This window comes from Equus caballus, chromosome 23 (assembly GCF_041296265.1).
Source record: "Equus caballus isolate H_3958 breed thoroughbred chromosome 23, TB-T2T, whole genome shotgun sequence".
Taxonomy (NCBI): Eukaryota; Metazoa; Chordata; class Mammalia; order Perissodactyla; family Equidae; genus Equus; species Equus caballus.
This window is the reverse complement of record NC_091706.1, coordinates 26,608,989-26,632,330: the sequence shown is the minus strand read 5'-3', so window position 1 is coordinate 26,632,330 and position 23,342 is coordinate 26,608,989. Positions and strand designations below refer to the sequence as shown.

Below are 23,342 nucleotides of genomic sequence, written 5' to 3'. Positions count from 1 at the left end.
TATGTGCAGGGGCTGGCCCCGTGGCCGAGTGGTTACGTTCGCGCGCTCCGCTGCAGGCGGCCCAGTGTTTCGTCGGTTCGAATCCTGGGCGCGGACGTGGCACTGCTCGTCAGACCACGCTGAGGCAGCGTCCCACATGCCACAACTAGAGGAACCCACAACGAAGAATACACAACTATGTACCGGGGGGCTTTGGGGAGAAAAAGGAAAAAATAAAATCTTTAAAAAAAAAAAAAAATGAACTTCGTTTCTAAAAAAAAAAAAAAGGTATGTGCAGTTTAAAGGCTCTTGTTATATGATCTTGGCTTAATCTGACAGGAGAACAATCACATTTTATTGTTTTAATTTGTATTCATTTGATTTACTAGTTAGACTTACTGGCTATTTTTATTAATTTGGCTGGTTGGTTAATTATATCCTGTGTCCATTCTTCTGTGATAAGGGTTTGTAAGGGTTATATCATATCCAGTCAGATCCATATATCTGACTTCTTTTACTGTGTATCATGGAATTTTGAAAGACTCCAGTTATTTTAATATAATGGTATATGTAACAGTTAAAAAAAAGTCTGATCTGATAGTTTCCTCTTATGTAATATTTTTTACACGTGTGCTGTTATGATGGCCCCTTTGGTGTGAATGAGTAGGTTGTTTAGCCTCAGAACTGCGAGTGTTCATGGTCATTTGTTCTGTCTGCCTTTGACCAAGAGAGTTCTTGACCGTCGTTCTTTCACGGGAGATTTTTAGGGTATATTCTCTATTCACGCATTCTTTGGATTTGTTACTATTTGCATCCTCTTAGACTTCTTTTTTTGTCTTTTTTGTTCTACAACTAACAATTATTACGTTTCTTCTATTCTATTTTCCCCTTCTAACTAGTTTCAAGAGTGACTTGGAGTTCAAGATCATGATCAAAAGGATGCAGTGCAATTTCTAGCTCTACTCAATTCCTTACCTATGAGGTTTATACTGCTACTAGCAACCTTGCTAATTATGAACTGAGATTCGTTTTGTGATGTTTTTCACTCATAGATTTTATAGCGTTATTCTTTTTTTTTTTTTTTTGAGGAAGACTGGCCCTGAGCCCATCCATGCCCATCTTCCTCTGCTTTTATATGTGGGACGTCTACCACAGCATGGCTTGCCAAGTGATGCCGTGTCTGCATCCGGGATTCCAACCGGCAAACCCCAGGCCACCAAAGCGGAATGTGCACATTTAACCACTGCACCACTGGGCTGGCCCCTATAGTGTTATTCTTTAACTCTGTGATTGTAAAATATGTCAGGTGGCTTATTGGTTCTAAAGGCAGGATGATCATAGCTCCAAGGAGAGTTTTTTATTGGATTTTGAATTATGTGTGTGCATATACTTTTCTGGTTTTATTTTTTCAATACCCAAGATTAAGACCCTGCTATGACTAATCTTGTGCAGAAATCTTCCACACATAAGTGAGGGTTGTCTAAATATTAATTGGTACTGAGTTGGCAAATGACATTTTGTCTTTCATCAAAAGCACTTGACCTGCAGCAGTGTGGCCTCACCAACGAAGGAGCAAAAGCTTTACTAAAGGCTCTTGAAACCAATAGGACTCTGGTTGTTCTGGATATAAGAAAAAATCCACTTGTTGGTATGTCACCACATTTTTTCTTTTTATAGATTAACAAATAGCAAAACAAGAAGGATTTATTGGTGTATTGACCATTTTTAAAACCTAATGTGTTTACTTTCCTAATCTTATACTTCTCCAGTCTTGCACTTCCCTTATGTTTTCAGCAAATAATTTATTAATTAAAGTGAATTATACTTGTAAATTGTCCTTGGCTGCTACTCTGAATGGAGCTGAACCTAGATAGTAAGCCTGCTTCTGCCAAGAACACTATTTCCTTCTTGTGGAACCTCTGAATTCTTGGAAGAGCATTCCTTTCATTTGTCGGTTTAACAAGTGATTTTTGAATACTTGGTGTGTGCCAGACGTGCGTTTAGGCCCTGGGAATATAGCAGTGAAGCAGATAGACAGTCTTGCCTTCATGGAGCTTATGTTCTAGTGGAGGAGTTCAGATAGAAATGCGTGAACAGATAGCTAATGTAATTTTAGATAGCAGGAAATACAAAAATACCTTAAAGTAAGGAGACTGAGAGGGGCAGGTAGGACTATATTAGGTTTGTCAGGGGGCAGCTTCACTGGAGAAATGACATTTGAGTGGAGACCTGACTGATGAGAGTAGCAAGCCGTGGAAGATCTAAGGGAGGCACATTCCAGGACAAGGAAGCCATGAGTATGCAGGCGCGTAGGTGGCAGGGTGGTTGGAGTATTTAAGGAAGACAAGGAGGCCAACATGGAGCACTGAGTGTGGGAGAGCATGGTTTGCTGTGAGGTCAAGAAGCTAGTCAGGGGCCTGATCTTGTAAGGTCTTGAAGGCCGAAGTAAGGACATGGATTATTCTAAATGAGGGGAGGGTTTTGAGCTAGAAAAAGGCATGATCTGAATAGTGTTCCAAGAAGATGACCCGGGTATAGACCATAGTCTTGTGGGGGCTTAAAGAAGGGAAACAAGGAGACCAGTTAGACTGTCACAGTGGTCCAAATAAGATGGCCATGGCTTAGCTTAGGGTGGAAGGTTGGAGCTGGTGAAAAGTGGTTGAATTGCGGTTGTGTTTTGAGGGTGTAGTTCTCAAGACTTGCAGATAGAATAGATGTTGGGTATGAAGGAAATATTAATAAACAGGTCCTGGATGATTATGTGTACAACTGGGTGGTACCACTTACTGAGAAGGGGGCTGAGGATGGGAGCAGCTTTGAGGGAATATCAGGACTCTGATGTATTAGGGGCCCTGTAGGTGTCTAAGTGTCCGGACAGTGCCCAACTCTTTGCTTTCTATCCAAAGGTATTCAAAGCCACTTTAGATCCAGAGTGTTTAGATTTGATCTTTGCTGCTGCCAAAATAGTCACCATGGGGGCACTATGTGAGGTGACATACTTTTACCTTAGGTTTTCGAGGAAGAAATTGGAATACTCAAAGGGGGAGATAGGTATATAATTACATAATGTGGATTTCATGTTTAATTTTATGAAAACAATGATTAGTTAGCTTTTGTTTTTAAATAGGAATAGTCACTTATTATGAAATAATTACTATAATTTCAATTTATTTTACTTTAGATCATTCTGTGATGAAAGCAGTTATCAAAAAAGTTCTCCAGAATGGAAGGAGTGCCAAGTCAGAGGTATAACATGTTTTAGTTCTCTGGGAAGAATTTCTCTTTAATTGCTTGTTTTCTTTTTTGTAATAAAATAAAATTATCAAGGCACTTTTCTGCCATCTTAAGTTTTTAGTCAAATCAAATGGCTTTTCTGTTTTTGAAAATATTGTGTGATTCTTTAATATAAGGTCCCAGAAATCCAGATTGCAAGCACTTTATTAACTTAAAATATCTTAATTTCCAAATAAGATCAGACCCTCATAAGTTACTTGTAACTGAAATGGAGTATTTATTATTCCTCTTCCAGTACCAGTGGATAACGTCTCCGTCAGTGAAGGAACCATTCAGAACTGCTAGACAGAAAAAGAGAACTATAATTCTGGGCAGTGGTCGAAAAGGAAAAGCTACTATTAGAATTGGTAACCCTTTCTATCTTGGCTTTGTAATGCTACTAGAATTTATACCTCCTGTGTGTTCCAGTGTGCTAAAATTAAAATCTCTTCTCATTGTATGAAATTGATGGTAACAACCAACGTTAACTACATGCATATTAGGAGGACTCTAATTATTCTGATACAGATTATGAGAATTTATAAAAAGTAGAAATAATGAATTTGAAGAAGGACATGCTAATATTTCCAATTTTTTTAATTAGCTGGATTTATTGTTTGTATTTCATTAGAAACTCATTATTTTGAATATGTTTTCTGGTTGATGATTACTTCTAATACTTTCCAGTTGAAATTGGGAGTGCATTGTGCTGATAGTTTTAGCAGTGGTGCTTTGGAGTGATGATTTTTTTAAATGAAGAATTATCTTTTTGTGCTAAAGAAAGTTTCTTTCCAGTGCTGTTTTTCCCCCTTGTTCTCTTCTTTCTTGCAAATTCTTAAAGCTATTGAATCACGTAACAGCTTGCTTCTTTCAATGATTTAAAAAAACTTAAATATATATAAATATGTGTAATCTTACAAAAGATTGTGGCAAACAAGTCTATTGACCCTAGATGGAAGTGTTTGCTATAATGTGTATTTAATTTTCCACATAATAGTTAGCCCAGAATTTAAAAATTAAGCCTATGATTTTGTCACCAAATGTAATTTTTAAAAAATCTTCTTTATAAAACTACCAATAGCGTAAGTTTCACATTCTCCTGAATATATAAATTTGGTGTAATCCAGTTCTACTGATATTTTTGTATTGTTTCTAATGAGACCTTAACTTCTAACAAGATCTTACTTTCTAGAGCGCATTATCTTTAGTCACAAATAGCCTTTTTTGTGTATGTGATAAGAATGAATGGCAGAGTGGAATTAATTCAACCAAATCTAATATGAAACTTACCCTTTCTTGTGAGTAAATTTGAATTTTGAAATAGTAAAACCATAAGGTCTAATATAAAGGAAACAAAATAAATTTATGTTTGTAATCTGCCAATTTCCCAGAAAAAGTTTTGTGGTGACTTTAGTTACATACCAGATACATTAAGATCACCAAGTAATTAACAACAAATAATCTTTTATTCAAATGCCACCTGAAATTTTTGAAAATTTCTGTTTGACTTACTAGCGCTGAACTGCACACTTAAGAATGATTAAGATGGTAAATTTTATGTTTTGTGTATTTTACCACAATTGGTGTGTAAAGATTTCTGTTTAGGTTTTATAAAGGTGTTATATTAGCATAACAATGGAAATAAAAATAGAAACCACCTCTAATTCCATTATCCCATTAAGCAATGTTTACATTTTCATTTTCTCCTCCTATTGTCTATAAACATAATCCCACATTTTTAAAATATAATTTGCTATTCTTTTTTCACTTTATATTAAATTAAAATTTTATGATTCATACTTACACTTTTTAATACATTCACAAGGTTTTATTGAGTTGGTCAGTTTTTTAAATGGTGAAAAATTGGAAATAACCTAAATAATAAGTAATCTTTTTTTTTAAGGATCTTATTTTTCCTCTTTCTCCCCAAAGCCCTCCTGTACATGGTTGTGTATTTTTTTAGTTGGGGGTCCTTCTAGTCGTGACATGTGGGATGCCGCCTCAGCATGGCCTGCTGAGCGGTGCCATGTCCGTGCCCAGGATCTGAATCGGCGAAACCCTGGGCCACCACAGCAGAGTGTGTGGACTTAACCACTCAGCCGTGGGCCTGCCCCTAAGTAACCTTTTTAAAATGCTATTATAAACGTCTTCATAAACGCAGCTTCTTTTACTATTAAAAGGTGTATTTTTGATTCTCCATTAATCAGTTTATTTGGTCAATAATGTATTAAATAGTAGTTGTTAAGAGTGTTTAGTAAATCAAAAGAAAGCCTGCAGTTTGTCTACCAATTTTTATTTCAAAACAGTGATATTTTAGTAGTCAATCAAATAGTACATACAAAGAAGTTGAAATTTGTGATACCACACTAATTATATATTATTATTAAAAGTCTATATCATGTGTAAAGCATTCTTAAAAGTATCTAAGTTGGTATTTTGATGTAATATTAGAAATAGAAATATATGTAAATAAAACATATATATATAACATTAGGAATTCTGTAGTTTTGGTAGCTGGTGGTGGTATTTAATGGCATCATGGAATGAGAATAAAACAATTACAAGTTTTTTTCTTAGCATGATTAAACAAAGTGGAAATGTGACTGTGTTTATGAGCTCGCTGAGCTGTTTGGAGAGTAATTTTATTTTTGGGCTTTTTTCGTGTTTGCCTCAGTTGTTTGGAGACATAGAGGTAAGCCAAATCAGTGTCTGGCTGTCTAGTCAGATCCAACTGAGTATAGGTTTAAAAACTATGTGAATTGTGTCACATTCATATTGTAATTATATGTGTAAAAAGACAATAGGAACTTTCAATAGAATTTTTTTAATCTCTTAAGTGTAAATTCTTTTGGTTTTAATTACAAATATATTTGTATTAGTTTCTGAAAATAAAGGAGAAGGTATACACATACAAACAATGTACACAGGAACATCCTTTGTTTCAGGGTAATTAAGTTAAAAAACAAAACAAAATAGCACAAGATGAACCGAGCTCCTACGTATTTTAAGAGGCATGTTAATTATGCAGAGAAATCACACAAGATCATGTGGTGACAATAAGCTATACTGTATGAAATACTTGTTCTATATTACCACATACACATTATTTTACATGCCATCCTAATGCTGCTAAAGCAGATCTTGTATAGAAAATAGATTTGAAGGATACATATAACCATTTTAACAAACCTGTATTGTTTTCAGTAATAGAGAAAATTAAGTATTTAAATATGAATTTTAATATATGGTTTGTTCTAAATAAAGTGTTAACACGTAGGTCTAGCTTTTGCTCCCTAATAGTTCATATAAAGATACTTACTTCTCTGGTATTGAAATGTAGGATAAGTCTCCACATTTTACTCTTTTATCCAATGGATTTTGTTTCTTTTGTGTTTTCTATATGAAGTCAAATGAGCAGTGAAGATTGACAGACTTATAAGAGGGTAACATTGACTCATCTACCACCCAGCAACTTTCAGTCTTGTAACTTTGATCCTTTTTACATAGAAAAATTAATCTTAAGTTGAAATTTTGATCTAATTCAGAAGATTCTGTTTGACAGGCATCCTGGGTGTGTCTCTGTTTCTCTATCCTTGAGATTTAGAAATGCCAAGATATTCTGAGATGTAATAAACTGAATGTTTCCGCATGATACATGAAGTGTATCATATATAATTTTTCTTTCTTTGGGATATATTTTTTATTTACTTTTGCATGTTTTGCACATCTCTTATATTTTAGTTAAAATGATAACTTCTTATTGTAAAGAACTTATGTTTTTAAACTTTGCTGGCCTATGTAAAAACATTTTTACAAAATCGTCCTGTTTTTTTTTTTAAGATTTTATTTTTCCATTTTCTCCCCAAAGCCCCCCGGTACATAGTTGGGTATTTTTAGTTGTGGGTCCTTCTAGTTGTGGCATGTGGGATACCGCCTCACCGTGGCTTGATGAGTGGTTCCGTGTCCGTCCCCAGGATCTGAACCAGCGAAACCCTGGGCCGCTGAAGCAGAGCACATGAACTTAAGCACTTGGCCACGGGACCAGCCCCAATCATCCTGTTTTTAATGGACTTGGCATCATTGTCAAGTGCCCATTTGTATTCTTTAAAAAGTGTACACCTGTGATAATTGCTCTGTAGCCCTTTAGTGCATCTTAAGTTTTTCTTTTAATGCTTTCTCAAACATAGGATTGGCTACAAAGAAACCTGTAAGTAATGGAAGAAAACACTCCCTTGGTAAAGAATATGCTCCTGAGCCTCTCCCGCCTGGCGTGTCTGGTTTCCTGCCATGGCGTACTGCAGAACGTGCGAGAAGGAACAGGTAGAGTGTTTTCATTCCTTATCTTTAGTCATTCAGAATTCTTTGTTTTGGAGCTTCTATTATGTGGGAGATTTCTGGTGGGTTCTATAGAGGAAAAAAGGTAACTCACACATTGCTTCTGCCTAATGAATCCTTTAAGGAATAAAAACAAAAAATAAATTGTCATTTGGGAGTTTCAAGTAATTTCTTAGGTGTCACAACAGTCAAGAGTAGACTAAAATTATTTCCAGTTGTGCAGGTGAGAAAGGTTTCATTAAAGGTGGGAGCCAAGCCATGCAGCACAGAAGTAAGAATTTGGATATGTAGAAATGGGGAAAAAGATATGTTAGGCATGAGAAATGGTTCAGTGCAGAATGGATGAGAAGTATGGATTAGATTTAATCTGTCAACTGGCTTAACTCATTTTAGTGAATCAGATGTAGTGAATCAAACTAGATTGAACTAGTTTTAGCTGATTACTTATCAGGGGATCGCTGTTTATAGTAATTTTTGTCATAGAAGTCTAAAAGTCTTCTAACATTGTTGAACTATAATTTTAGGCTTGCTAAGTGAATTAGATTGCTATAGATTATTTTCAAATGACTGACTTGGTAGTATTCAAGAAATTGGACATTAACAATTGCTGAAGAAAACAGAGAATTGATTTTAAATAGGACTTGAAGTAGATACTATGTAAAATATCTGTTCAATTGCTCACATTAAATTGATGTGTATAATCTCCTTTGGACAGCTGACTACTGTACTTTTTTGTGAATGGTGATGTGACTTCTTATTGCATAAACTATAGTGCTGAGGCCCCACTTTTGCACATTAGTTTTATAACTTTGTGGTTTCATATCTTCTTCTTGAGACACTTATTAATCGCAAGTCCATCCTGGTCACAAGGAGTTGTAAATTAGAGAACAATTAATATCACCAGTTGAAGAAGTTAGACTAGAAACTTCAGCCATCCTGAGCACGGGAACTGAAGGTGCTCTCAGCAGTTCAGAGAGTTAACACAAAGCTAGTCTGCCAGATTCTCTTCCATTTTCTCCATAACAGAGCCTTCCGGGTCCTTATTTTGAGCTTGCGTATTTTTATACACAGTTCTATATAGATATTGTACATAATACGAGTTTTATTAAGTGTGGTTAACTGGTGATCTGTTTACATCAAAATATAACTTAATTTGTTGATATCTCTTTAGGGATTTTCCATTAATCAAAACTCGTGATGTATATAATCACTTGCAGGTATGTAGTTATATTTATAATATATAGAGGGTTGAAGTGGGAAAGGTGGAAGGTCATTCTCTTTGGGTTTTAAATTGAACAGAGCCTTACAAGAAACATTTCCCTCCCTGAAATAAACTTGTCAGGTCACTCTCCCAGGGCCACCGTGTAGTTGCGTGGGTGTGATACATACTGGGGGCCTTGTGGTTTCATCTATAAACAAGAAAGCCGTTTCTCCAGTCTGCCATTTCTGACCCAACACACGGAGCTGTCATACTCAAGAATGTCCTTAGGTTTTCAAGAAATATTGTTCAGGGGCTGGCTGTATATCTAAGTTCCAGATCCTAAAGCCAAAATGAAGCAACAAATCCCAAAGCCTTGCTCTTTTGGAGTTCTTCTCCCTCTCTCACCAAGGCCACACACATTCCCCATCGTACTGCCTCCGGGTCTCGGAGCCAGCAAACCCTGTCGGCCGTCCTGGGGGACTGTGTAGTTGCTCTGTAAAAGGCAGCACTACTGAGATTGAGAGAAGAGCACCCTGGGGGTCAGTACTGCCCCTGCGAGCCCAGAGAAGGGGTGCACACCTCATTCCATCATAGGGACTTCCCTCTACTGCGAGGTTTGCTGCTTGTGGTCGAGATGATAGTCTCGTGGCTTGTCGTCTGTGCAGTTATGTCATCCCAGCACACTTCTTTTTGATGTGTAGACTTTTTATGGGGTTCTGGCTAGGTCGGTTTTTAAATATTTGGCAACATCATATTAAACAACATTCCAGTGGCCGTGAAACTTGACAGCAGAAGTGTGTTACTGTTACACTAGTTTTGGCTTAAGGATGATGAGAGGATGAGGTTTTTAATGGGTCAGTTTTAGTTGTGTATGTGTACGTGATTTATTTTTTTTAAATTCTAGTGTTAATTATTCGAAGTTCAGATTTGTTGACTTTCTAATTCTTCTTTATGAGTCCCCTACTGATGGATTTTCCTCCTAAAAACTACATTTTCTTCCAGACTCTTTGTGTCTGATGGTAGAGAATAAATATCTTGTCTACAATGTAAACTCGATCTGAGAAAATGTATTTACTCTGGCTCCTCACTTGGCTTGTGTGAGAGAAATTTAATAAAATATATTGGCAATTCCAAATATTAATCCTAACCGTGTACAACAGAATTCTATATAGTAACACAGAAAAAATAAGTTACTGTCGTTTTACTTTGTCACTACTTGTTTTAGACTAAGGAGCAGTGAAAGACATTTATAATGAGTTGACACCTCAGATCACTTTTGTTAAATGTCCTTTAATATTTGGTGTCTGGCTTATATTATCTCTTAATAGAATCTCTTAAGCATGTCTTCTTTCTTTAAGCAATCAGAGTTTCCTGTGACTGTTACAGTAGAGAGTCCTTCCTCCTCAGAAATCGAAGAGGTCGATGATTCTTCAGAAAGTGTTCAAGAAGAGCCTGAGAAAACTAGCTTAAAACAAGAAGCATTACAGGTACAAAGTTATCACTTTAGAGATATAGAGAAGATTGTGTTTCAAACTGTAGTTGTTATCTGGTGGAAGCCTACCTACAACACTGGACCGCTTGCATGAGGGTGCTTGCTGTTTTCCCCTCTCGACCGTATCATGTACCCTTGAATGGTTCCTTAGCTTAGACCAACATGAGATGGACGTTTGAACTCTAAGAAAAATCAAAGTACGTCATCAGTAATACATTTTCCTTTCCTTAGAACCATAGGATATTAGATGTAGGGAGAATTTTAATGATCATAAGGTAAACTCAAAGAAATTGAGTTCTGGGTGAAGATAGTTAGCTAATTCAGTGCTCCTATTTTATACGTCCGAAAATTGACAATTCTAGCTGAGCTCTCTTTTTATAAGAGGAAAATATGACCTCATTTTTTTTTTTAAAGATTTTAGTTTTCCTTTTTCTCCTCACAGCCCCCCGGTACATAGTTGTGTATTTTTAGTTGTGGGTCCTTCTAGTTGTGGCATGTGGGATGCCTGATGAGCGGTGCCATGTGCGCGCCCAGGATTCGAAGTGGCGAGCCCCTGGGCTGCTGAAGTGGGGCGTGTGAACCCAATCACTCAGCCATGGGGCGAACCCCTCAACATAATTTTGAAAGACAAAAAACAAACGGAAGAGTGTGAAACTGAAACAGTAGAACAGAGGAAAACCGTGACCTCGACTCCACACGGGGACTGCCTGCAGCTGAGTGGAGTCTACTCCCCCTCCAGAAATAGCTGCACACTCAGATGTGCTTGGAGGAAAGAGGGTGGAGTTAGTTAAAAATGTGACTGAAATAGGGAGAGCACAGTGAAGGTTCGTGTTTAGAAGAGTTGACTCCCAGCCCCACTCTTACTCTCCTGAAATGAGGTAATTTCATTTAAAAAAAAAAAAAAACTAGAGAGAAGAGGGCAGCTAGTGTGAACTTCTGCACCCTAGAGAAGAGTATTTTGGAGTATCCTATTATAATAACTGACTACCCACTTCTTCATGCATAAAGGAAGCCATCAACCATTGACTTCCAGGGAACTTTCTACTCTTGTTCTTAAATAGACAATAACCATTATTCATCTGATAGTTGAGTAAAGCTTACAGAATGACAGGAAAAAAAAGAAGAGTAAAAACATATCCTCATAGGACCAGGGACAACTTAGGAAACAAAAATTATTTAGGAAAAAACCCTAATTAGTATCGTTAGAGAGGTTTAAAAAGAGCATCTGTGAAATAAGAATAGTATGTTAATTGAAAAAGGAATAATCAGGGACCGGCCCTGTGGCCGATTGGTTAAGTTTGCATGCTCCACTTTGGCAGCTCAGGATTTCGCCAGTTTGAACCCTGGGCGTAAAACTAGTGGCTCATCAGGCAATGCTGAGGCAGCATCCCACATAGCAGAGCCAGAAGGGCCTACAACTAGAAGACACAGCTATGTACTGGGCGGCTTTGGGGAGAAAAAGAAGGGGGAAAAAAAAGATTGGCAACCGATGTTAGCTCAGGTACCAATCTTTAAAAAAAAAAGGGAATGGTCAGAAGGCAAGAGAGATCTCTTGGAGATTATGATTGCTGAAATAAATTCAATGAGAATTAAGTAAATTTCTCAGTATATAAAGAAGATAGAATGGAAAATATGACAGAAATGATATGATAGGCTGCATCTAGGAGATCCAACATGTTACTGTTAGAAATTCCAGAAAGGACACAAAAAAATGCAGGGAAGGGAACTGTGAGAAGGCTAGAAAATTCCCTCTGGCTGAAAATAAACATCAGGCTTCAAATTGAAAAGAGCTACCCAAGTTTTGAGCAAGGTGAATGAAAATAGACTCATATACCTAGACACCCCTCACTGTGAAATTTGAAAATACTGAGAAGGTGCATAAATTCCAGACAGAAAAATATTGGTCACCCAAAAAAGAAAAAAATTCGACTTTGTCATATTCGTCATCAGCTACCATGGGATACCGTTGGAAAGATACCTCCGAAGTTTTGCAGGGAAATAATTTTCAACCTAAGCTTTCATATCCAGCCAATCTGTCAATCATAATTGGAGACTGAATAAGATGTTTTGTACATAAGGAAGTTTGAAAAGTTTACTTACTATACTATACCTTTTCTTGAAGTTATTTGAAGACAGTCCAGCAAAATGGGGGAGTAAACTGAGAGGGAAGACAATCGGCGATTCAGGCAACTGGATTCAATTCAGTGCAGAGCGCAACTAGTCTCGATTTGAGAGGCTTCCATTGATTGTGTGATGAGAGCTTAGAAACACCCTGAGCACATGTCCTTTCTATATATTAGGCACTTTCTGTGTCTTAGTCAGAAGAGAGGAGGGAGAGGAAGGGGGGGGGGCAGGAAGTCACACTCCAGAGGAGGAAAAGCTATACTGCCATTAAAATGGAGCTAACTGAACTATGGCAGATTTTTTAACTAGTGTTGGTGTGCAAAAGAGAAGAATCCACTTAAACTTGAGGCTGTGGAAGTCACCCTTTTCAGTGGCATAGGGGTGGGTGACTGACTACCTTTCTAATTTATTTTCCAAACCGGAACACTCCTTAATAGTGTAAGGAGGCACTATAATGCTGTGGCGTCAGGACAACAGGTATAAACTGGAACAGTCCATGGCAACTTGGGATGTGTGGTCACCCTACACAAAGTCTGTGGCAGGCACTGAAACAGTACAGGAAGAGGGATAATTTCTGTGTGCACAGAGGTGCAGTGTAAGTCTGTGATGGGCAATTTTAATTCAGTCATAATAGTGGAACTACTGTCTTGGTTGACAGCTTTTATTGTCACCTCTCATATAATAACAACTAACCTACACTATACTTAGTATGTACTAGTATATATTAGTCATAGTATGTACTTACTATGTATAATGGTCTAAATGTTTTGCATATATTAACTCATTTAATCCTCCAAGTAGCCTTATGAGGCAAGTGCTAATACCGTTCCCACCTTTCAGAAAAGGGAGCTCAGACAGGGAACTTGCCCAGCTGTACCTAACGTAGGGCTGGATCAGACTGAGCTCAGGCTTTCTCCCTGTCCTCTTAAACACTGCTCTGTACCGTCTCTCAAATAACAGAAAACTTAACTGCACGTAAAACAGAATATAAATATCGACTTTGACAATGTAAAAGCTAAGTTTGGAAGGTAGGCAGGAGGTGGAAAGGAAGGAAAAAGGCATGAATGTCCTCATTTTACAGAGCTGGGTGTTGAGAGTATTTATAGTTGATAAACAATATGGATTTTTAAGTATATCACTACAAGTTGAAGAGGTCATGACCAGTGGAGAAACTAATGGTGATACAACTTTACTGAGAGGAGTGGACATAGGAAAGAGTGTAAATGAACTAAACTCATATTTAAAGTAGGAAGTTAACAGATAATGTCTAAAATTTAGTCATGAAGTCACATAAGTACGTTATTTGAAAATAGAGAAGAATTCAAAGTAAGAACAGTTGACTTAAAACTCATAAAAAACGAAATCCGAACAGCCAGTAAACATGGAAAAGTATCTCATCTCCTTAGAAATCAGAGAAAAATGAATTAAAGCCAGTATGAAATGCCACTACACTCCAATCAGATTAACAAAAAATAAAGTCTGATCTTCCCCGGTATCGTAGACCTGGAGTACAATAGGAATTGAAATCAACACAACTCCTTTGGAAAGCATTTAGCATTGGCCGTCAGCTGAAGGTGTGTAAACGCCCTGTCACCCAGCAACCCCCGTCCCCGCCCCAGTTTGTGCACTAGAATAACTGCTGCTGCAGACTGCTTGTGCTTTACTTGCATTAGCACCAACTGAAAACAGCCCAAGTGTCCACTGAGTTAAAAATTAAATGAATTATGTGTATTCATACAGTGGGAAAACTGTAAAGCAATAAAATTGAATGAACTGGAGCTACCAGCAACAATATGGATGAATTTTTAAAAACAATATCAAGTGAAAGAAATAAGATCAAAGGCGGCATATGCTGTGATTCTCTTTACATGAAGTTGGTAGAACTAAACTATATTGTTAGCGGTGCATGCATGTAAAGGAAATGATCGTCGGAAAATGAGGATGGTGTTCAACTCTGGGAGGAGGGGAAGGGCTTGTGATGGGGAAAGGAGACGGGATTTTTAAGTTGCTGACAAGTTGTACTTGCAGACTTGAGTGGTGGTTATATAAGTTTTGTCTTTCTGTTTGTCACACTGACAGTTTTGTTCTGTGCACTTTTCAGTATGCATGTCATATTTTACAATCAAAAACCTGCTGAAAGAAATGGTTGGCCCTGGGGAACTGCGAGTATGAGTGGGACGAGACTGTGTCATGTTAAGCCCTTTGCTACTTTTTGCATTCCATGTTCATTCATTTAGCATTAATTGAACATATTCTATGTGTCAAGCACTCTTCTAGGTTTTATGTGTGTTAACTCATGTTATCCTCACAAAATTTCTATGATGATGGGAACTTATCTCCATTTTATAGATGAGGAAATTGAGGGCTAGTTATTGAACTTGTCCAAGGTTATATAGCTAAGAGGTAGGGCCAGGATTTTGCCTCAGAGAACCTGAATTTTTAAAAATATAATCTAAAAGAGAAATTTAACTACTAATTATAAGCAAAGAAATGCACATTTAAGAAAGATAGCAAGTTTTCACCTATCTGATTAGAGAAAAACTCACATTTTATCTTTAACACACATAAATCTTCACTTGGTGGAGGTTTTCCTTATTTGGCAATTATTTATCGATTGTCTGCTTTGTGCTGGGCACAGGTGCTGGGGATAAACGTTTAATAAAATCCACTCCCTTGCCTCAAATATCTTGCACTTTAAGTGAGGAAGTAAGCCTGTGGTCACAGCAGAGGTTATATGCCACATGATACATTGCCAATAGCAGCATAAAATCTTAAAAATCTTTTGGAAAGCATCTTGGAGATAAGTCCCTCAGAGCCTTAAAAATGTTCATTTGCTTTGATCTCAATCTTATTTTTATTGAATTACTGCAAGAAAATTATTTTAAATATGGGAAAAAAGCCTTAGTGCATAAAAATATTTTGTCTTATAATACTAAAAAGTTGGAAAGAATTTAAGTGTTCAACCAAAAAGGCACGATTACATGAACCAATAAACCTGCTCAATGGAATATTTTGTACCCCACTAAAAAAATTAAGGTTATGAATCCCCTGATTATATGAGAAATTATTAATTCAATGTTAAATGGGAAAAAATTGGACATAAAATTTGATATACAGTATGATGGGAGCTTTGTTCCAGCGAAAAAAATCAACTAGCCAATGTGTAGAAGGGAGGAGGGAGAGCAGGTGACAGGAGGGAAAATTACTCTAAAACCTTATCATTAGTCTTATTTAAGTAATAGGATATCAAGCGAGTTTACCTTCTAAGTTTTGGTTCCATATTTCGTTTTAAGGAACATGAATTACTTTGTAGGAGGAGGTTACTTTTTCGTAAAAAAACTAACATAATGTTTTAATTCCCTCCACTAGAGGGAGACACTGTTTCATGTAATTGCACTTTGATGTGCTATTCTGAACCAGCCAAGAAGAGAGTATTCTGTTTTGTCTGATTGTGGTGAGGGGGTTTTGTGGTTGGTGTGCTTATTTGTTTAGAATTTCTATGAAATCAGTTTTAAGTATTAAAAACATTATATAAGGAATAAGTAGAGGAATTGTGCAATTTTTTTCCCTTTTTCCCCATTAAAAACTTGGCTGGCTTTCACTGGTGATAAAACATTAAAGAAGTTGAAGTTATTAGACTGTTTTTTAATTTTTTAAACATATGTTCTGAGTATGAAATTGAAGTTATTAGACTTTTTAGTTTTCTAAACATATGTTTTGAGTATGAAAATATATGTACATTGAGCAAATTTTTTAAATCAATGAAATACTTATTGAAGTAAATAAAAGCCACCTCTGCATGTACACACACCTAATCTACTCTTTTGTCTTGAAAAGGTATCAGAAATATTTTGCCGTAAACACCGTATGATTTCATTCACGTGGAAGATGCACAAACATAGATAAGGAGAACAGATTAGTGGGCACCGGGGGACAGGGTGAAGGGGTAAAGGGGCACATATATGTGATAATAGATAAAAACTAGACTATTGGTGGTGAGCATGATGTGGTCCATACAGAAAGTGATATATAATAATGTACACCTGAAGTTACACACTGTTATAAACCAATATGACTTCAGTAAAATAAAAAGTATATATATTTTGTCATGTCACTAATAAGTACTCTTATACATCAGAGAGTCTGATTAAGCTTATGGACCATCTCCCAAAAAGTACACGCAGATGTATTTTGCATGTAGAACTCCTTAAGCGCATTCATTAACTCTGGTTAAGACCTCCTGTTAGCATTTTTTTTTGGTGACTTCATATGGGTTGCTATTTTTATTTAAACCAATCCCAATTTGGAGGCTTGCAGCTTACTTCTAGGGTTTAGTTGTAAACAGTCCTATGACATCATGTTGGTAGACACATCTTTGCCCACATTTTTGATGACTTCCTTAGGGTGAATTCCTGGTCATAGGATTATGGGTATGTGCTAAAAATTACTTGCCAGAAAGTGGTACCAATTTCCTCTCCCAATTGTGGCATATAATAGAGTCCCTCCCCTCAGCACACACAGGCCAGGAGTAAACTATACTTTACGTTGCAATTCTTTAAGTGACTCTTCAAAAGCCTTTAAAATATATAAATGTATCTTGCTGTTTTAATAAATAGAAGTATTCTGTTTATTTATTGCTGCATAAGAAACCACACCAGAACAGTGACTTAAAAACAATAACAGTAATTTATTTTATTCATGAACTTGGGGGTTGAGTGGTATATTAATTTTCTGTTACTACAAACTTGGCGGCTAAAAACACCACCTAGTTATTAGTGCACGGTTCTGTAGGTCAGCAGGCTGGGCACGACATGACAGGGTTCTCCACTCTGAATCTCGTAAAGCTGACATCAGGATGTGAGTTATCATCTGGAGGCTCTGGGAAAGCGTCTGCTTCCAATCTTACTTGGCTCATTGGTGGAGTTCAGCTCCTGCAGTCGTAGGACAGGAATCCCCATTCCTTACTGGCTGTCAGCTCGGGGACAATCTCAGCTCCTGGAGGCCTCCCTCCCGCATGCCTTGCCACAGCATCATGCTTGACTTCTTCAAGGCCAGCGAGGGAGAATCTCCTTCTGGTCTCTCTTGCACTTTGGAAGAGCCTGGGTCCTTTTAATGGGCTGCCTGATTAGGTCACATCCACCCAGAATCACCTCCCTATCTTACAATCAGTTGATTTGGGGAACCTAATTACATCTGCAAAATCCCTTCAGTGCAGCACCTAGATTAGTGTTTGAGTAACCGAGAGGTTACAGCAGGTAGGAATCTTGGGGGCTCTTTTAAAATTCTGCCTACCACAAGTCGTGTGTCCCACTTCAGGGACCCGAGTGTCTTAGTTCTTGAAAATCACAAGGGAGTTCACTGATGTCCATTCTCTTTCATTGACCTTGGTACATAGGAAGATTACCACTGTGAACAGCAGTGGCACTCAACTGCTGAGTTCACAATGTGGCTCTGCCTTGGTCTTGTGCCACATAATGACATTTTGGTCAGCGATGGACCACATAGATGATGGTGGTCCCATAAGATTAGTGCCGTATAGCCTAGAGGTGTGGTAGACTATACCATCTAGGTTTGTGTAAGTCCTCTGTGATGTTGCACGACCACAAAATCGCCTAACGATGCATCTCTCAGAACACATCCCCATCGATAAGCAAGGCATGACTGTGCTTAATTAAGGCTGTGACCTTGGGTGTGCCACTCCCCTCTCTCTTTCAGTTTTCTCACCGGTGAAATAACATGGGGTTAATAGTCCATTCTTTCCTTGTAAGGTTTTGATAATTAAATTATTTAATGCCTAGGAAACTCCTAGAACAGTGCTTGGCATATAGTAAAGTGCTTTAAATTATTTAACTTTTTAAAAATGCATTTGAACCTGCACTTACATAATTCAGGTGTGTTAAGCATGTTAATAGGGCTTCCTATTATAAAGGGACCTACAAATAAAAATAGAATTTTCCTCTCCTGGCCTTAATTTTTTATTTCTGACTTATTACTATATTGTACACATATGCCTTTTGTGGTGAGCTGCCACAAATCTTATCTTGGAAAGAGTAGGCTTTAAATAAATCTTTAATATGCTAATTTGATATATTTTGGTAATTAATTTCACTAGCTTGGTATGATATTACAAGTAGTGGCCTGTAATCCTGAAATCTGAGTTTACTTCTGACTCTGCCCTGAAATCCTCGGTGAGCTTTATGGCTGGAAAGGCTTTTGGATACTGTACTATGAATTCTTTATGATATTTACTCTGTCTTCACACTAGGGAAAACTGGAGGAGTGCCTAAAGCAGTTAAAGGAGGAAAGAGTCATAAGGCTTAAGGCTGACAGACGAGTCAGTGAGGTAAACAAGTTTTTTTTACACTTCTGAGTTTTTGGTTTTATTTGATTTGATTTGAAGCCATATAAACACACAGCTTGTAAACTTTAAAACTGTAATATATTGCAAATTGGTTGTTCCATATGAACCATTGTACTTACTTATCTTTAGTGGTCATATGATCTGTATCTCAGAAAGCATGCTTTTAAAAATGTAAAAATCTTGGGGTTCTTTTGTGTGTGTGCTTTTATATGACGTTAGCTTATTTTCTGTTCATGATGCTTTGATTCAGGAAAGCGCTTATTATGCTTATCCTGTATATACGGTAACATAAAAGACATGATGAGACTGGCTACTGACAGTGAATTAAGAAAGTCATTTAAATAAGTAAGATTGGAAAACTGCTAAGAATGCAATGAAAGATAAAAATATGTACTATGAGAATTACATTAGGCTAATGCTCATGAAAGTAGGACATAAGCTAAAAAGATCTGTATGTAAATATAATTATTAGAAGGTGAGTTTAGGGGGGAGTTTTTGAAATTGCATACATTCAATTGGAGGATGATTATTCAGTAAATATTGAGCAACTGCTTATAAAAGGCAAAATGTACATCATGAACAACATGGCCTTTCTGAGAAATACCGGAGTTGACTTATATGTGGTTTTAGGTGAATAGATGATGAAGTGGGAATGGGTGCAAAGGAGTAAATATTTTCAAGAAGCCAAGGAGAATATTGGTAATCATGCAGTTAATAAATTGGATATGATTTAGGCCTTTTTTTCCTGAGGAAGATTAGCCCTGAGCTAACATCTGCTGCCAATCCTCCTCTTTTTGCTGAGGAAGACTGGCCCTGAGCTAACATCCATGCCCATCTTCCTCTACTTTATATGTGGGATGCCTGCTACAGCATGGCTTAGCCAAGGGGTGCCATGTCCGCACCCGGGATCCAAACTGGCAAACCCTGGGCTGCCAAAGTGGAACATGCGCACTTAACCACTGCGCCACCAGGCCAGCCCCTAATGGAAATCTTAAGCAACTGATTTTCTAATGTAGAATGAGGATCTGTTATGAATTTAACTTGTCAGAAATGTGATCTTCTAAAAGATCATTAATAAAACAGTAACTTTGGTTTATTTATATACCACCTAAGTGTTATATAGGAAACTTTATTGGGTGTCTCTGGGTTTTGGTTATTATCTGATATGGTCTCTGTCTTTACTGGTGGAGAGTTAGATTAATTACAAATTTATTACATTTTTAAGTGTTTTATTTTGATTCTGTTACTTAAAAACTGTTTTCTTTTGATGACAATGAGAGAAAATCATGCCCTACATTTTCAATCTTCTTTTATAGCTGGAACGTGAAAATGCCCAGTTAAGAAATATAAATTTCTCTTTGTCTGAAGCCCTACATGCACAGTCATTGACAAGCATGATCCTGGATGATGAAGGTGTTTTGGGCAGCATTGAGAATTCTTTTCAGAAGTTCCATGCTTTCTTGGATCTCCTTAAAGATGCTGGGTTAGTTAATTTCTTTGCATGGCATTCTTCTCTTCGCAGCTATAAGGGTAGTTTGCTGAGGAACTTGAGCAGTTTTCATTGCTTCCATAGCCATATTTAGCCATATAGGTAATATGGTTGATTTTTTTTTTAATGAGTTAAATTTTAAAAGAAATGCAGAATGGCAAACCTGCTTTGCTAGAGGTCCCATTATAAAAGAGTAATGTGGAGATAGTAATTAGTGGGTATGGTTTTCAGTAAAGACTAAATTGAAGATGATTTTAAGTGAAAATATTCCGAAATGCATAGGAATTTTCCTACCTTTTATTCGTTTTGCTTGTTAAGTTTGAAATAAAGTTATTTTTGTCCTAGACGTAAAAATTGTTCTTAATTTTCAGAGCAGATATATAGATCAGTGGTTCTCAGCTGGGAGCGGTTTCGCTGAAAGAGAACTGGAGATTGATAATTGATGGAATGGTGTTTTATAGGTGAATAGGTTGGTGTTGGGAAGGAACCAATGCGTTCTTGGAAACGTGTTGAAAGGTGGTAAAGAAGCGTGGGAATGAGGTGAGAGACACTGGACTAGGTGCGTAGGTGCTGAAGCTGCTAGTGAGACAGTTAGGGATGGAGTGTTAATAGGTAAGGAGATAAAATCAAGTGGTATTTAACACGTTGTTGAGGGGAAGAGGGAGCGCTCAAAGGACTTGGGTGATCCGATGTGGTCCCAGAGCATGAATCTGGAAAGGACTGAGAATTTGGGAGAGAGACAGGCTTGTAGTCTGGAGCAGGATTCTAGAAGAATTTCATGATTGCAGGTATGGGGGAATCTAAGGTGCTCTTATGTGACTGTAATAACCCCTCCCTTTTCCTGCTTTCCTCCTCTTGTCCAGGCTTGGGCAGCTTGCCACAATGGCTGGTATAGATCAGTCAGATTTTCATTTGCTGGGTCGTCCCCAGATGAGTTCTACTGTTAGTAGTCCACCTAAAGAAGAGAAGGCACTTGAAGAAGAAAAACCAGAATCAAAGCAGAACGCCCTAGGACAAATGCCAAATATCCAAGTAAGTGAACAGAACTGAATGCTTCTGAGTGATTAGCAAAAGGAGAATTACCAAGTCAGAGAGAAAGGAATAATGGTCAGTCTCTCTGACAGCTCACAAGCTTGGGAGCTGGAAGCCTCCTCGGGGTCCTTTCCAAACCTGAGATTAGTAACTTTGTGCCCATTTCATGATACTGTATTGTTGTAAATAAGAAAACTGGAAGTTCTTTTGAAAATTAATTATTTAAAGCAAACTATCCTCAGTGAAGAAAAAAATAAAACATTAGAGAAAATATTCCAAATTTTAAATTGTGTAAATGTCTATTCTATTCATATCTCATCTAGGTTTCTATTTGTATGCAGTCAGCTTACAATGAAGGAACACTAATGAAGGTACAAGTACTGATAACAGATAATTTTTTAAAATAAGTAATCCAGACATAACTAACAGACAGTATATCATAGTGAGTCACCTGGTTACAGGAATGCAAGGGAAACCTGTCTGCTTTTCCCCTAGCCCCCGTCTCCCAACTCAGCCAATCTCAGACCAGTCTCAGGCACGGACAACTTGAGAACACAGTCTAGTCACAAATTGGATACTGCTTATATGTGCCTGGAGGATAGAAAAGAAATTAATTTTCTTAGGGAACAGAGATTTATTTATTTATTTATTTATTTATTTATTTATTTATTTATTTTTTGAGGAAGATTAGCCCTGAGCTAACATCTGCTGCCAATCCTCTGACGAAGACTGGCCCTGAGCTAACATCTGTGCCCATCTTCCTCTACTTTATATGTGGGAGGCCTGCCACAGCATGGCTTGCCAAGCGGTCCTATGTCCGCACCCAGGGTCCAAACCGGCGAACCCCGGGCCGCCGAAGCAGAACGTGTGCACTTAACTGCTGCGCCACTGGGCCGGCCCCGAGTTTTATCATTTTTAGTGAGGGAAAGGGAAACAGGTAATAATTACCTCAAACGAAAAAATCTGAAAATGTAGTGGACCTAGCCTGGAATATAGCTAAGTTGAGTTGGGAGTCACTTGGCAAGATATAATTAGGAAAAAACTGGCTCTGAAATCTTCAGAATAATCAGTAGACCGTCTTAATAATAAGATCCCGGAGTGGCATTGAAGGTTTAGGCTCTACTTTTTAGTGGTTGGCTTTGTTCATCACTGAACTTTTGTCTTCTCTCTTGTTTCTCCCTCCAGTTTCAGAAAATTACAGGGGATGCAAGAATTCCTTTGCCTCTTGAGTCCTTCCAGATCCCAGTTCCCGCTGAGGAGGCCTTAGGGACTTCCAAAGACAAGGGAGTCCCAGACACGGAGCAGCGGCGGGAGTCTTTGGAAGAATTCATTGCTAGAACGTGTTCTCCTTTAGCAGATGTAATCTCTGGAGCTGAAAGTCGAAGAAAAGAAGAGGAATTGTCTAGAAATAGCAGATCTTCTTCAGAGAAAATGACGAAAACAGGTGAATATACTAAAAAACAGTCTGTTAAGAAACAGCCTGGAAAGGACCTGCATTCCTGCTCTGACTCATCTGTAAACCGGAAAAGCAAAGGAAATGGGCAAAACAGTTCTTTGGTTAATGAACCAATTAAAAGTGAGTCTTTGAAAAAACACATTTCTGTCAAGAAAGAAAGTAGAATAGTGACTGTTTCATCCAAGACAACTAAAAGTAAACTCAATGTACTAGAACATTCTGAAAGTGATACTCTTGGATCTGATTTTGAATTTCAAGAAAGCATCCATACTCTATCACGCCTGACATAGGTCTAAATCTTTTGAAATTATGTTTTTGCCTTCAAATTTTAATAAATTGCTCATGTTTTCATTATGACATATGGTGCTTTAAAATATAGGACTGAAAGCCATTAGAGAAAGATTTATCTGTACTTTTTATTATAATGAAACTTTTGGTGTATTTTTCCTTTTGACACTCTGTACCGTTCATTCAGTGAGTATCTACTAAGGGCCAAATAATATGCACAGTACTTTTCTGCGTGCTGTTGCTTTCAGCAATGAACAAAACAAAGCCTTTACCCTTAGGGAACTAATACTCTGTGAAAGGAGAAAAAAGTAA

General features: G+C 37.5%; 1 protein-coding gene across 9 annotated transcripts in view; it reads left to right on the top strand.

Moving 5' to 3' along the window:
• The window catches only part of CEP78 (centrosomal protein 78), a 37,510-nt gene that overhangs the window by 8,238 nt on the left and 5,930 nt on the right, over positions 1-23,342 (top strand). For 3 of the 9 annotated variants that reach the window (XM_023627167.2, XM_023627171.2, XM_070248539.1), the window contains 11 exons: positions 1,514-1,627; positions 3,161-3,225; positions 3,509-3,620; positions 7,440-7,572; positions 8,759-8,804; positions 10,147-10,275; positions 18,670-18,747; positions 20,082-20,248; positions 21,118-21,286; positions 21,610-21,657; positions 22,472-23,099. In XM_023627167.2, coding sequence (XP_023482935.1) covers positions 1,514-1,627; positions 3,161-3,225; positions 3,509-3,620; positions 7,440-7,572; positions 8,759-8,804; positions 10,147-10,275; positions 18,670-18,747; positions 20,082-20,248; positions 21,118-21,286; positions 21,610-21,657; positions 22,472-23,032 — 1,622 coding nt within the window. In that variant the 3' untranslated portion in view covers positions 23,033-23,099. Of the gene's footprint in view, positions 1-1,513; positions 1,628-3,160; positions 3,226-3,508; positions 3,621-7,439; positions 7,573-8,758; positions 8,805-10,146; positions 10,276-18,669; positions 18,748-20,081; positions 20,249-21,117; positions 21,287-21,609; positions 21,658-22,471; positions 23,100-23,342 lie in introns of those variants that run through there. The other 6 variants (XM_023627168.2, XM_070248536.1, XM_023627172.2 and 3 more) reach the window with 5 other exon arrangements.